At 46.2% G+C, this 12065-nt stretch overlaps 1 protein-coding gene across 2 annotated transcripts in view; it reads right to left on the bottom strand.

Moving 5' to 3' along the window:
• podxl2 (podocalyxin-like 2) overlaps nt 1-12065 on the bottom strand; it is a 63904-nt gene that overhangs the window by 27647 nt on the left and 24192 nt on the right. For both annotated transcript variants that reach the window (XM_063068234.1, XM_063068235.1), the window contains one exon: nt 5737-6350. In XM_063068234.1, the coding sequence (XP_062924304.1) occupies nt 5737-6350 (614 nt within the window). The remainder of the gene's footprint in view (nt 1-5736; nt 6351-12065) is intronic.

The raw sequence follows: 12065 nt of genomic DNA, 5'->3' as shown, positions 1-12065 counted from the left end.
CAGAGCGTCATAGGAAGTCATTCCTGCCTGTGGCTATCAAATTTTACAACTCCTCCCTTGGAGGGTCAGACACCCTGAGCCAATAGGCCAGTCCTGGACTTATTTCCATCTGGCATAATTTACATATTATTATTTATGGTTTTATATTGCTATATTTATACTCCATTCTTGGTTGGTGCAACTGTAACAAAACCCAATTTCCCTCGGGATCAATAAAGTACGACTATGATCTACCTGATGCACTCATGATGAACCCTGTCAATTGCTGAACCTCTATTTCACTGGGCCAGAGTAGAGGTGTCTGTCATTGTGAGTCAGCAGTCTGTGTGCTGTTCAGTGGTGTTGGTGGGGAGGTGGGTTTCCTTGGTCACAGTAACCAAAGTCAGCTGTTGTGCGAAACCAGCTGGGAGGAACGCATCTAAGAACAGCCAGCGTTCTGTTTTGTGCCCCTTCAACTGTGGCAAGCAGTCAGCATTTAGATTGACTTTGGCAATGAAGATGTGAGCGTCTGTTCCTTTATTTAATTAAGCGCTGGGTGTTTTTTTTTAAAAACACCATTTGATGGAAGCCTCTTTGCATAGACCACCTGCTGCTGTGCTTCCTCTACAGTAGTTGTAGGCCGAGGTCGTTACCATGGTTACCAGTGTCAGATCTATTACAGGATTTTGCGCTGGTTTAAATTGACAGGCTGACATCGGCCATATATACATTTGTCACTTGTTACTGACAGAAGACAGACCTGTACAGGGTGTGAGTGGGCGAGGGTGCTGTGCCGAAAGGCCCATCGAGTTTGTTTTGGCCTCTTGAAAGGATGCTTAAGTTTCTCATTCTACAGAACCCCACATCACACAATGCTTCTCTCCAGCCCCTATATAACCACCCTCTGTACCTCACCTCTTCTCAGGTCAAAGACAAAATAAATTTATTATCAAAATACATATATGTCACAATATACTACTTCTCAATTTCAACAATAGTTTTTTGCAGATACTTGCAGAAAAATAATGAAACACAATAAGGGCCCTGCATATATAGTATTATCAAGGATCCCACCCATCCATCCAGCATCCTCTTTGACTTTCTACTATCAGGCAGGAGACCCCGATGCATAAAAACAAGAACGGTCAGGATGAGAAACAATTTCTTCCCCCAGGCCGTTAGATTTCTGAACTTCCTGCCACGTTGCATTCAAAGTATCACCAGATAATTTGTACTGCACTACAATATTTAATTTATGCACTTTACTTTACCTATGCATAATTAATTCAAAGATTTAATTATTACTTTCCTAAGTTATTGTGTGTTATGTAGGGTTGCCAACTTTCTCACTCCCAAATAAGGGACAAGAGTAGCAGTCAAATACGGGACACTTGTGTTTACCCCAGAAAGACTACCATGACCATGAAGCCTTGTGCGGGCACCTGTGTGCGCATGCGTGATGTATGCATACATGATGTGCACATGCATGTGCGTGCCTATTTTTTTTCTACAAGTCGGTTTTGGCTTAATCTTCCCAATTCTGTTCAGTGAAACTAGACTGTACATACATTATTTCTACTTTATATAGGGTGTGTATTTAACATATCATTCCTGCTTTTTACTACATGTTAGTGTTATTTTAGGTTTTGTGTGTTATTTGGTAGGTTATTTTTTGGGTCTGGGAACGCTCAAAAATTTTTCCTATATAAATTAATGGTAATTGCTTCTTCGCTTTACGCCATTTCGGCACGTAAGGTTTCATAGGGACGCTCTACCTTAGCGGGGGAAATACGGGACAAGGGCGCTCCCATATAGGACAAACCAACTTAGCTCAATATTTGGGATGTCCCAGCTAATACGGGACAGTTGGCAACCCTAGTGTTATTTGTACTACCGTGCTTTACACCCTGGTTCAGAAAAACATCTCATTTAACTGTATACATGTACAGCAGACATCCCACCTCTCCTGGAAGTTCTGGGAGTCTCCCGCATATTGATGGCAGCTCCCTGATGCCCGGAAATTATATACAATATCCCGGAAATCGATTTTTTTGAGAGAGAGAGGAAGAGTGAGCATCCTGATTGGTCTCTCTTCGTGCTAAGTAGACCTATCAGTTTTCTCTGTGGGCGGGCTTTACAGTCCACCTCAAAAATAATGACAGTGTTGCTCGCTGCACTGTTTGCAACAGTGACTTTTCTATTGCCCATGGTGGGTTAAGACTGTAAAAGACATGTTGAGGTGAGTTTAACAGGTGTCATTCATTCATTAGCATAGCTAACATTATTTAAACTAGCTGGCTAGCTGCTAAGGAGCTACTCTATTGATGTCCTATGTGATCAGGCCAAACTCCCTGGAGACTTTTGCTTAAAGTTGTAATAGAATAAACATGATAATATAAGTACATATTTTAATGTCATATTTTCTGCATCTACCCAACTTGGTTTACAGATTAGACAAAAATCACTAAACAAACTATTACATACACCCTTGGAGGTCAACCGGGGGAGGGATGTCTGGTACAGTATATAGTTAAATTACAATAAACTTAACTTGAATTTACAAAGAACTATACGTAAACAAAGACTGACAGAAAAACAATGTGCAAAACTAAATGAATAATACTCAGAACATGAGTGTGGAGTCTTTGAAAGTGAGTCTTTAGGTTGTGGAGTAAGGTCAGAGTTGTAGGGAGTGAAGCTATCCATACTTGATCAGGGTCCTGATGGTTGAGGGATAGTAACTGTTCCTTAACCTGGCGGTGTGGGATCTAAGGCCCCTGCACCTCCTCCCTGCTGGAAGCAGCGAGAAGAGATCGTGGCCTGGGTGGTGGCCAACTACCCCAGCAATTCAGAAGGATGGGGGAGGGGGAATCTCATTGAACCCATGGTTACTGATCGGCTTGGAGAGAGTGGACAAGGTTTCCATCAGCAGGTGAGTCTATGATCTGAGGAATCAGCCTCAAATTAAAGTAAGTCCCTTTAGAACTGGGACATGGAGGGATTTTATTCCACATTATAGTCAAAGTCATACTTTATTAATCCCGGGAGAAATTGGTTTTCATTACAGTTGCTCCATAAATAATAAATAGTAACAGAACCATAAATAGTTAAATAGTAATATGTAAATTATGCCAGTAAATTATGAAGTAAGTCCAGGACCAGCCTATTGGCTCAGGATCTCTGACCCTCCAAGGGAGGAGTTGTAAAGTTTGATGGCCACAGGCAGGAATGACTTCCTATGACGCTCTGTGTTGCATCTCGGTGGAATGAGTCTCCGGCTGAATGTACTCCTGTGCCCACCCAGTACATTATGTAGTGGATGGGAGACATTGACCAAGATGGCATGCAACTTGGACAGCATTCTCTTTTCAGACACCACCATCAGAGAGTCCAGTTCCATCCCCACAACATCACTGGCCTTACGAATGAGTTTGTTGATTCAGTTGGTGTCTGCCACCCTCAGCCTGCTGCCCCAGCACACAACAGCAAACATGATAGCACTGGCCACCACAGACTCATAGAACATCCTCAGCATCGTCTGGCAGATGTTAAAGGACCTCAGTCTCCTCAGGAAATAGAGACAGCTCTGACCCTTCTTGTAGACAGCCTCAGTGTTCTTTGACCAGTCCAGTTTATTGTCAATTTGTATCCCCAGGTATTTGTAATCCTCTGTTACTGTTTCCCCTTGAGCAACCTTGATACACAGTTGTGATGAAATTATTTGTACAGACAGTGTGCAAAACAAATTATTTCACTGTACCTTCGTACATGGAACAATAATAAACTAATTTGCCAATTTACCTACCACTTGCTGGCCCCTACTCTTCCCCCTCATTCCACCTCCTTATTCTGGCTTCCTCTCCCTTCCTTTCCAGTCCTGATGACGGGTCTTGGCCTGAAATGTCGACCGTTTATTCCTCTCTATAGATGCTGCCTGACTTCCAGCATTTTGTGTGTGTTGTTGTAGATTTCCAGCCCCTGCAATCTCTCTTGTATTATCAATATCAAAAAAAAATATTATTAACTGAAGTGAATCTGTAAAGTGTATTGATAATGGCTGGGGTCACCCACTTTGTAAAGACACTGCCCAGGAGGAGGAAAAAGCAAATCACTTCTGTAGAAAAACTTGCCAAGAACAATCATGGTCACCTATCAACTGAATTAAACATTACAATGGCAATGGCTGGATTTGAACTCAGAACTCTGAACGGTCAGTCTGGGCCTCAGTGTTGCTTTGTTACCTCTGGCCTTCAAATTGCCTCATTGAACAATGGAGGAAGCAGATTCAAGAGGGGTGGGACTAAACTGGTGCGTGGATTTTCTCCTGTGCTCCGTTTTCCTTCCACGTTCCAAATTGTGTAGCTGAGGTTAATAAGTTGGGGTCATGCTATGGTGGTACTTGTGGGCTGCCCCCAGCACAATCCTCGGACTGGGTTGGCCATTGACGCATTTCACAGTATATTTTATTCAGAAACACAGGACATTTATAGGCTCTTCCAGCCCAACGAACCCACGCCACCCAATTACACCCAAGTGACCAATTAGTGTGCATGCGCCGGTCGTGCATGCAGCCTGTTACAGCCATTCCGACTAGTATTCTTACTTTTTTAACTTACGCTATTTGTTGTATTTTTTTTTCACGGTAACACTTTGAAGCTGCACCCTCTCTAACATGCTGGTGGAGAGAGTTTTATTTGGGTTTTTAGCGCCGGAAATAGTTACATTCCGACACATCTCATTAGCGGGGCAGCAGTATGGTCGCATTGTTTATTCCAGGGACCAGCTACTTGCGCTAATGCCGGCTGGTTTAGCGAGCAGAGCGGCGGACACCCCTGCTGAAATCTGGAGGAAAACACACAGAGGATGCAGAGGGGGATCACAAAGTCAAGGAAAGAGGACCGGGTCGAGACAACAGAGACGTATGGAGAAGAGGAGTTCGGTGGGTAATAAAATGGACGAGTTAACGGCGCTAGCCAGGCATCAGAGAACATTTCAGGAGTGCAGTGTTACGTGTTTCACTGGAACGGGGCTGCACGAGGACATACCCGATCAAAACTTTTCCATGGATGGCTTCCAGACCGTTCAGGCTGACCAGAAGTGCACTGAGAGCAGTAAGTGTAAAGGAGTTGGGGGCTTACTGTTCTGGTTAACAATGGATGGTGCAATCCTGGTCATATTACGATCGAGGAACGTGTTTGTAGACCGGATATTGAACTTTTTGCTGTTGGACTCCGGCCATATTCCACCGAGATACAACACTGGGCGTCACAGGAGGTCATTCCTGCCTGTGGCCATCGAACTTTGCAGCTCCTCCCCTGAGCCAATAGGCTAGTCCTGGACTTATTTCCATCTGGCATAGTTTGCATATTGTTGTTTGATTGTTTGTGGTTTTTGTATTTCTATTTTTATGCTCTATTCTTGGTTGGTGCGGCTGTAACGAAACTCAATTTCCCTCGGGATCAATAAAGTATATCTATCTATCAAATACCCTACTAACCTGTACGTCTTTGGTACTGGGAAGGAAACCAGAGCACCTGGAGGAAGCCCACACAGTCACAGGGAGAACATACAAACTCCTTACAGGCAGCAGCGGGAATTGAACCTGGAATGTTGGAGCTGTAATAGTCTTATGCTACCGTGCCACCACTGTACATATACACGTGACAAGTAATTAGTCTTCAACGTTGTAGGGTATTTTGGTGCTGCACCTCTCTATGATTCCACCAAATCCAACAGATGAGCAACACTGGCCATTACCTGTGTCATCTTCTGAGATTCTCCTCTGCCAATGGGGACTCCTGGCTCCTGGACCTCCTCGGGATGGTGTCCGGGCTCCTCTTCTTTGGATTCCACTTCCGTGGCAGTCCTATGGTCTGGATCAGGGGTGGCGGAGCCCACCCCTGTCCCACTCCCAATGGGAGGGCCTCCAGGTGAGACAGCGCCTTTGGCCACGGTGAGGGTCCTAGCAGATCCAGTGATCCCTACCACACCCGGGAGGAGTTGCTGCAGGACCGAAGAAGAGGAGGGTTTGAGGACGGTGTCTGTGAAGCCCAAGGTGACAGCAGGTGCTTCTGGTGTACCTGGGCGGGCGGCCGTGGGCTCCCACTGACCCCCGGGTGCGGATCCCTCTGCTGATCTGCTGCTGGGCTGGTCCGTTGTGCCTGACGTAGATTCAGGTCTCGTCAACCTGGTGTTGGTGGGCGAGGCGGGAGGCAATCCCAACATTTCGGCAAAGTCTGACGGTGAGGTCACGGCCGCCGGGGAAAACCAAGGCTCCGACGTGGAAGCAGATGGATTCAGTTCATCCAATTCACCAGTCACGGCTTCTGAAAATGGCACTGGTGGAAGGAGGGATGCAGCAGTCTTGCTTTCTGAAATGAGAGAAGGTACATCACATCACTGGTGGAAGGCCCATGCACGATAGGGAACAGAACACAGCCCAGGCTATTCCTGTCCACAAGCAACAAAATTCAAAGTAAGTTTAATATCAAGGTACATATATGTCATAATATACCACTTTGGGATTCAATTTCTTGCGGGCATTCACAGCAGAACAAAGAATATAATAATCGATGAAAAACCACACACAAAAACTGGCAATCAATGTGCAAAAGGCAAACCATGTAAATACAAAACAAATAATAATAATAAACGAATAAATAATACTGAGAAGTTGAGTTGTAGAGTCCTTGGGAGTGAGTCCATAGGTTGTGGAATCAGTCATAAATGAGTGCGTCCGCACAAAGTCATTCAGTCTTCCCTAACCAGAAGCCCTGGATGAACCATGAAATCCACAGTCTGCTGAGGGCCAGATCACTGGCGTTCAGGTCTGTCAACCAAGTAAGATACAAGAGGTGCACATATGATCTCCAGAAAACTATTTCACATGAGAAGTGACAATTCTTGAATGCTATCTCCTCCTACAAAGTGGACCCAGGCAACATAGGTGACGACAAGCCCTCACTCCAAGATGAGCTCAATGCCTTTTATGCTTTCTTTGACCATCAAAACATGGAGGAACCTTTATGAGCTCCTACAGCCCCTGATGACCCTGTGATTTCATTCTCTGAGGCCAACATAAGGGCATCCTTCAGGAAGATAAACCGACAGAAAGCATCCGGCCTCCTTAGTCCTCCCTGGCTGAGTACTAAGGACCTGTGCTGATCAACTGGCTGGAACATTCACTGATATCTCTAACTTCACACTTTGGCAGTTTGAGGTACACACCTGCTTCAAGCAGGCTTCACTTGAACCAGTGCCCGGGAAGAACGTGGAAACCTGCCTCATTGACTATCATTCAGTACCACTTACATCCACTGTGATGAAGTGCTTTGAGAGGCTGGTGATGAAACATATCAACTTCTGCCCAAGTACTGACTTGGATCCGCTCCAATTTGCCTACCAGCACAACAGGTCCACAGCAGATGCCATCTCACTGGCTCTTCACTCAACCCTGGAACATCTAGACAGCAAAAATGCATATATCAGGATGCTCAGCATTCAATACTATCATCCTCTCAAAACTAATCAATGCTTCAAGACCTCCTGCAATTGGATCCGGGATTTCCTCACTTGCAGACCCCAGTCAGTTCAGATTGGCAACAACATCTCCTTCACGCTCTCCATCAGCACAAGGCTGTGTGCTTAGCCCCCTGCTCTACTCACTTTACACCTATGACTGTGCAGCTAAATAAAGCTCGTTCTACATGCCAAGGATGTTTGTAAAGCAATAAGACATAGGAGCAGAAATAGGCCACTTGACCCATCAAGTCTGCTCTGCCATTCCATCACAGATGATTTATTCAGAATCAGGTTTATTATCACCGGCATGTGACGTGAAATTTGTTAACTTAGCAGCAGCAGTTCAATGTAATACATAATCTAGCAAAGAGAAAAAAAAATAAACAAGTAAATCAATTACGTATACTGAATAAATTAAAAAACCATGCAAAAAAAAAGTGAGGTAGTGTCCAAAGATTCAATGCCCATTTAGGAATCGGATGGCAGAGGGGAAGAAGCTGTTCCTGAATCGCTGAGTGTGTGCCTTCTGGCTTCTGTACCTCCTACCTGATGGTAACAGTGAGAAAAGAGCATGCCCTGGGTGCTGGAGGTCCTTAATAATGGACGCTGCCTTTCTGAGACACCGCTCCCTAAAGATATCCTGGGTACTTTGTAGGCTAGTGCCTAAGATGGAGCTGACTAGATTTACAACCTTCTGCAGCTTCTTTTCGTCCTGTGCAGTAGCCCCTCCATACCAGACAGTGATGCAGCCTGTCAGAATGCTCTCCACAGTACAACTATAGAAGTTTTTGAGTGTATTTGTTGACGTGCCAAATCTCTTCAAACTCCTAATGAAGTATAGCCACTGTCTTGCCTTCTTTATAACTACATTGATATGTTGGGACCAGGTTAGATCCTCAGAGATTTTTAACACCCAGGAATTTGAAGCTGCTCACTCTCTCCACTTCTGATCCCTCTATGAGAATTGGTATGTGTTCCTTCCTGAAGTCCACAATCAGCTCTTTCGTCTTACTGACGTTGACTGCCAGATTATTGTCCATCATCCAAGTCCACATCCAAAAAGTAGAAAACCTGGGCAACATTCTCCAGGCACTGCAACGGGCTCTCCTCTCTCTGGGAGGGTAGCAGAGCTTTCTTAGAAGTTTGCAAAGCTTCAGCATGACATCCAAAACTTTGACAAACTTCTATAGATTTGTGGTGGAGAGCATCACAGCCTGGTATGGAAACACCAATGCCCTTGAACAGAAAATCCAACAAAAAGTAGTGGGTAAAGACCAGTCTATCACAGGTAAAGACCTCCCCACCATTGAGCACATCTACATGGAGCGCTGTTGCAGGAATGCGGCATCCATCATCAGGGACCCCCAGCACCCAGGTCATGCTCTCTTCTCACTGCTGCCATCAGGAAGAAGGTACAGAAGCCTCAAGACCACACCACCAGGTACAGGGACAGTTATTACCCCTCAACCATCAGGCTCTTGAACCAGAGGAGTTAACTTCACTCAACTTGTACTGAAGTGTTCTGTGACTCTACGAGAGCATGCCGGATGCCTGGAAGATACTGCCACGGGCAGTGGTGAAAGCAGATACAATCGCAGTGTTTACGAGACTGCTGTGCAGGGAACAGAGGGACATGGGACATGTGCAGGCAGAAGGGATTTGTTTAATTCAGCGCCACGTTTAAACACTGAAGGCCAGTGAAGGAGCAGGAAACCTGGGTAAACAGGAGAGGTTTCAGAGTGGACAGGCTGATGGAATTGATCACAAACACAAAATAATCTGCAGATGCTAGGGTCAAACCAACACTCACAACACGCTGGAGGAACTCAGCAGGTCGGGCAGCATCCGTGGAAAAGATCAGTCGACGTTTCGGGCCGGAACCCTTCGTCAGGACTGTAGGGGGAAGGGGCAGAGGCCCTATAAAGAAGGTGGGGGGAGGGTGGGAAGGAGACAGCTGGTAGGTTCCAGGTGAAAAACCAGTAAGGGGAAAGATAAAGGGGTGGGGGAAGGGAAGCAGGGAGGTGATAGGTGATAACGTCATACACCGTCTAGGTAGTCTCCAGCCCAGCCCCTTGGTATGAACATAGAATTCTCCAACTTCCGGTAATTCCCTCCCCCCCCCCCTTCCTCTATCCCTATGTCACTCTGCCCCCTCCCCAGCTGCCTATCACCTCCCTCATGGTTCCGCCTCCTTCTACTACCCATTGTGTTTTCCCCTATTCTTTCTTCATCTTTCCTGCCTAGCCCCTCCCTGCTTCCCTTCCTCCACCCCTTTATCTTTCCCCTTACTGGTTTTTCATCTGGAACCTACCAGCCTTCTCCTTCCCACCCTCCCCCCACCTTCTTTATAGGGCCTCTGCCCCTTCCCCCTACAGTCCTGATGAAGGGTTCCGGCCCGAATCGTCAACCGATCTTTTCCACGGATGCTGCCCGAGCTGCTGAGTTCCTCCAGCGTGTTGTGACTGATGGAATTGATCCACTGCCACAGGGAACACAGCCCTTCCTGTCCTCTACTATTGCTGTATTTGCCCCAGTGTCCCAAAAAAAAAACAATACCCAAATATTGACTTCTGCCTTTGATTTCTTGTCTCTGCAGTGCCCACTGCATTTATCCTTTACAAGAGATTCTGCAGATGCTGCAAATCCAGAGCAACGCACAAAATGCTGGAGGAACTCAGCAGGAGGGAAATAAAGAGCTAACGTTTTGGGCTGAGACCCTTCATCAGGCATCCGTTAGTCTCGTGAGAACATGGATTTGCGCCTTGGAAGGTTTCCAGGGTGCAGGCCTGGGCAAGGTTGTATGGAAGACTGGCAGTTGCCCATGCTGCAAGTCTCCCCTCTCCACGCCACCGACATTGTCCAAGGGAAGGACATTAGGACCCATACAGCTTGGTACCGGTGTCGTCGCAGAGCAATGTGTGGTTAAGTGCCTTGCTCAAGGACACAACATGCTGCCTCAGCTGAGACTTGAACTAGCGACCTTCAGATCACTAGACCGACGCCTTAACCACTTGGCCACGCGCCAACCTTCATCAGGACTGGAAAGGAAGGGGGGAGATGCCAGAGTAAGAAGGTAGAGGGAGGGAAAGGAGGACAAGCTATAAAGTGAGAGGTGAAGCGAGGTGAGTAAGGAAGGGGGAGGTAGATGAAGTAAAAAGGTGGGAGGTGATAGGTGGAAAAGGCAAAGGGCTGGAGAAGAAGGAATCTGATAGGACAGGTCAGTGGATTGTGGGAGAAAGGGAAAGAGGAGGGGACCCAAAGGGAAGTGATAGGCAAGCGAGGAGAAGAGGTAAGAAACCAGAGTGGGGAATTGAAGAGGGAAGGGGGAGATGGGAAAAAAAATTACCGGAAGTTGGAGAAATGCATGTCTTCAGGTTAAAGGCTAGATGAAAGATTTATCTTTCATTTCTGAGGCTCTGGGGAAATTCGCACCCGGAATTATTTGTTGTCGTCTTTAAATGAACCACAATTATCCTCCAGATAAAATCCATTACCTTCTGACCTATCCACACAAAGCTTCTAATGAACTACCTTTGTGGGTTTGAACGGCTTTAACAAAGGTCCCAGTGTATAAATGTAGGTCAGATGCATGCTGCTGAGTCTTAAACACTCAGCGGTTTGCTTTGATTACACCATCTACTTATTGTACCAAACACGAGGCTCAGAGAAAGATTAGACGCTGTCTGGGATTTATTCTTTTAAGTAGCTTATCAGACTGTTGCACTAAAACTATAAATCAGAGTACAGCCAAGAGGCTGTTGTTGATTGTTAAATGGCATAAGTTTCCAAACGCAACTCAACAAGAGAAGAAACAGATGCAGAGGGCACAGAAATAATCCTCCACACATGCAGAATTCCACAACTTTGTTTTGCCATTAGTCTCAGGAAGGCCAAGTTTAGACTATAAGACACTGGAGCAGTTTTCAGGTCGTGTAAAATTTTCCTACTCAGAGAAATGGCTTGTCCCCGCAGCTGTACTAGAAAAAAAACCAGGAGAAAACATTGGTCTGTACAACTTCAGAGGCCAAAGGGCTCCATACTGCACTGAGGGAGGAGGTTTAGGGGCAGGTGTAGCATTTGTTCCACTTGCAAGGATATGCCAGGAGGGAGATCAATGCAGAGGGACGAATGGACAAGGGAGTCATGTGGGAAGTGTTCCCTGCAGAAAGCAGAAAGTTGGCGGGGGGAGGGGGGGTGGAGGAAAGATCTGCTTGGTGGTGGGATCCCATTGGAGATGGCAGAAGTTATGGAGAATTATGTGCTGGATGCAGAGGCTGGTGGGGTGGTAGGTGAGGACAAGGGGAACCCTATCCCTGGTGGGGCGGCCGGAGGATGGGACAAAGGCAGATTTGCGCAAAATGGAAGAGATGCATTGAGGGCAGTGTTGATGGTGGAGGAAGGGAAGCCCCTTTCTTTGAGGAAGGAGGACATCTCCTTTGTTCTGGAATGAAAAGCCTTTCCCTGAGAGCAGATATGGCGGAGACGGAGGAATTGAGAGAAGAGGATGGGTTTTTTTTTATAAACACACTGCGGGTGTGTCAGCGGGTTTATAAAAAAGATCAGTA

The sequence above is a fragment of the Mobula hypostoma genome, chromosome 15 (genome assembly GCF_963921235.1).
Source record: "Mobula hypostoma chromosome 15, sMobHyp1.1, whole genome shotgun sequence".
NCBI lineage: Eukaryota > Metazoa > Chordata > Chondrichthyes > Myliobatiformes > Myliobatidae > Mobula > Mobula hypostoma.
Note: the sequence above shows the minus strand (reverse complement) of the source record. Positions and strands in the feature narration are given on the sequence as shown.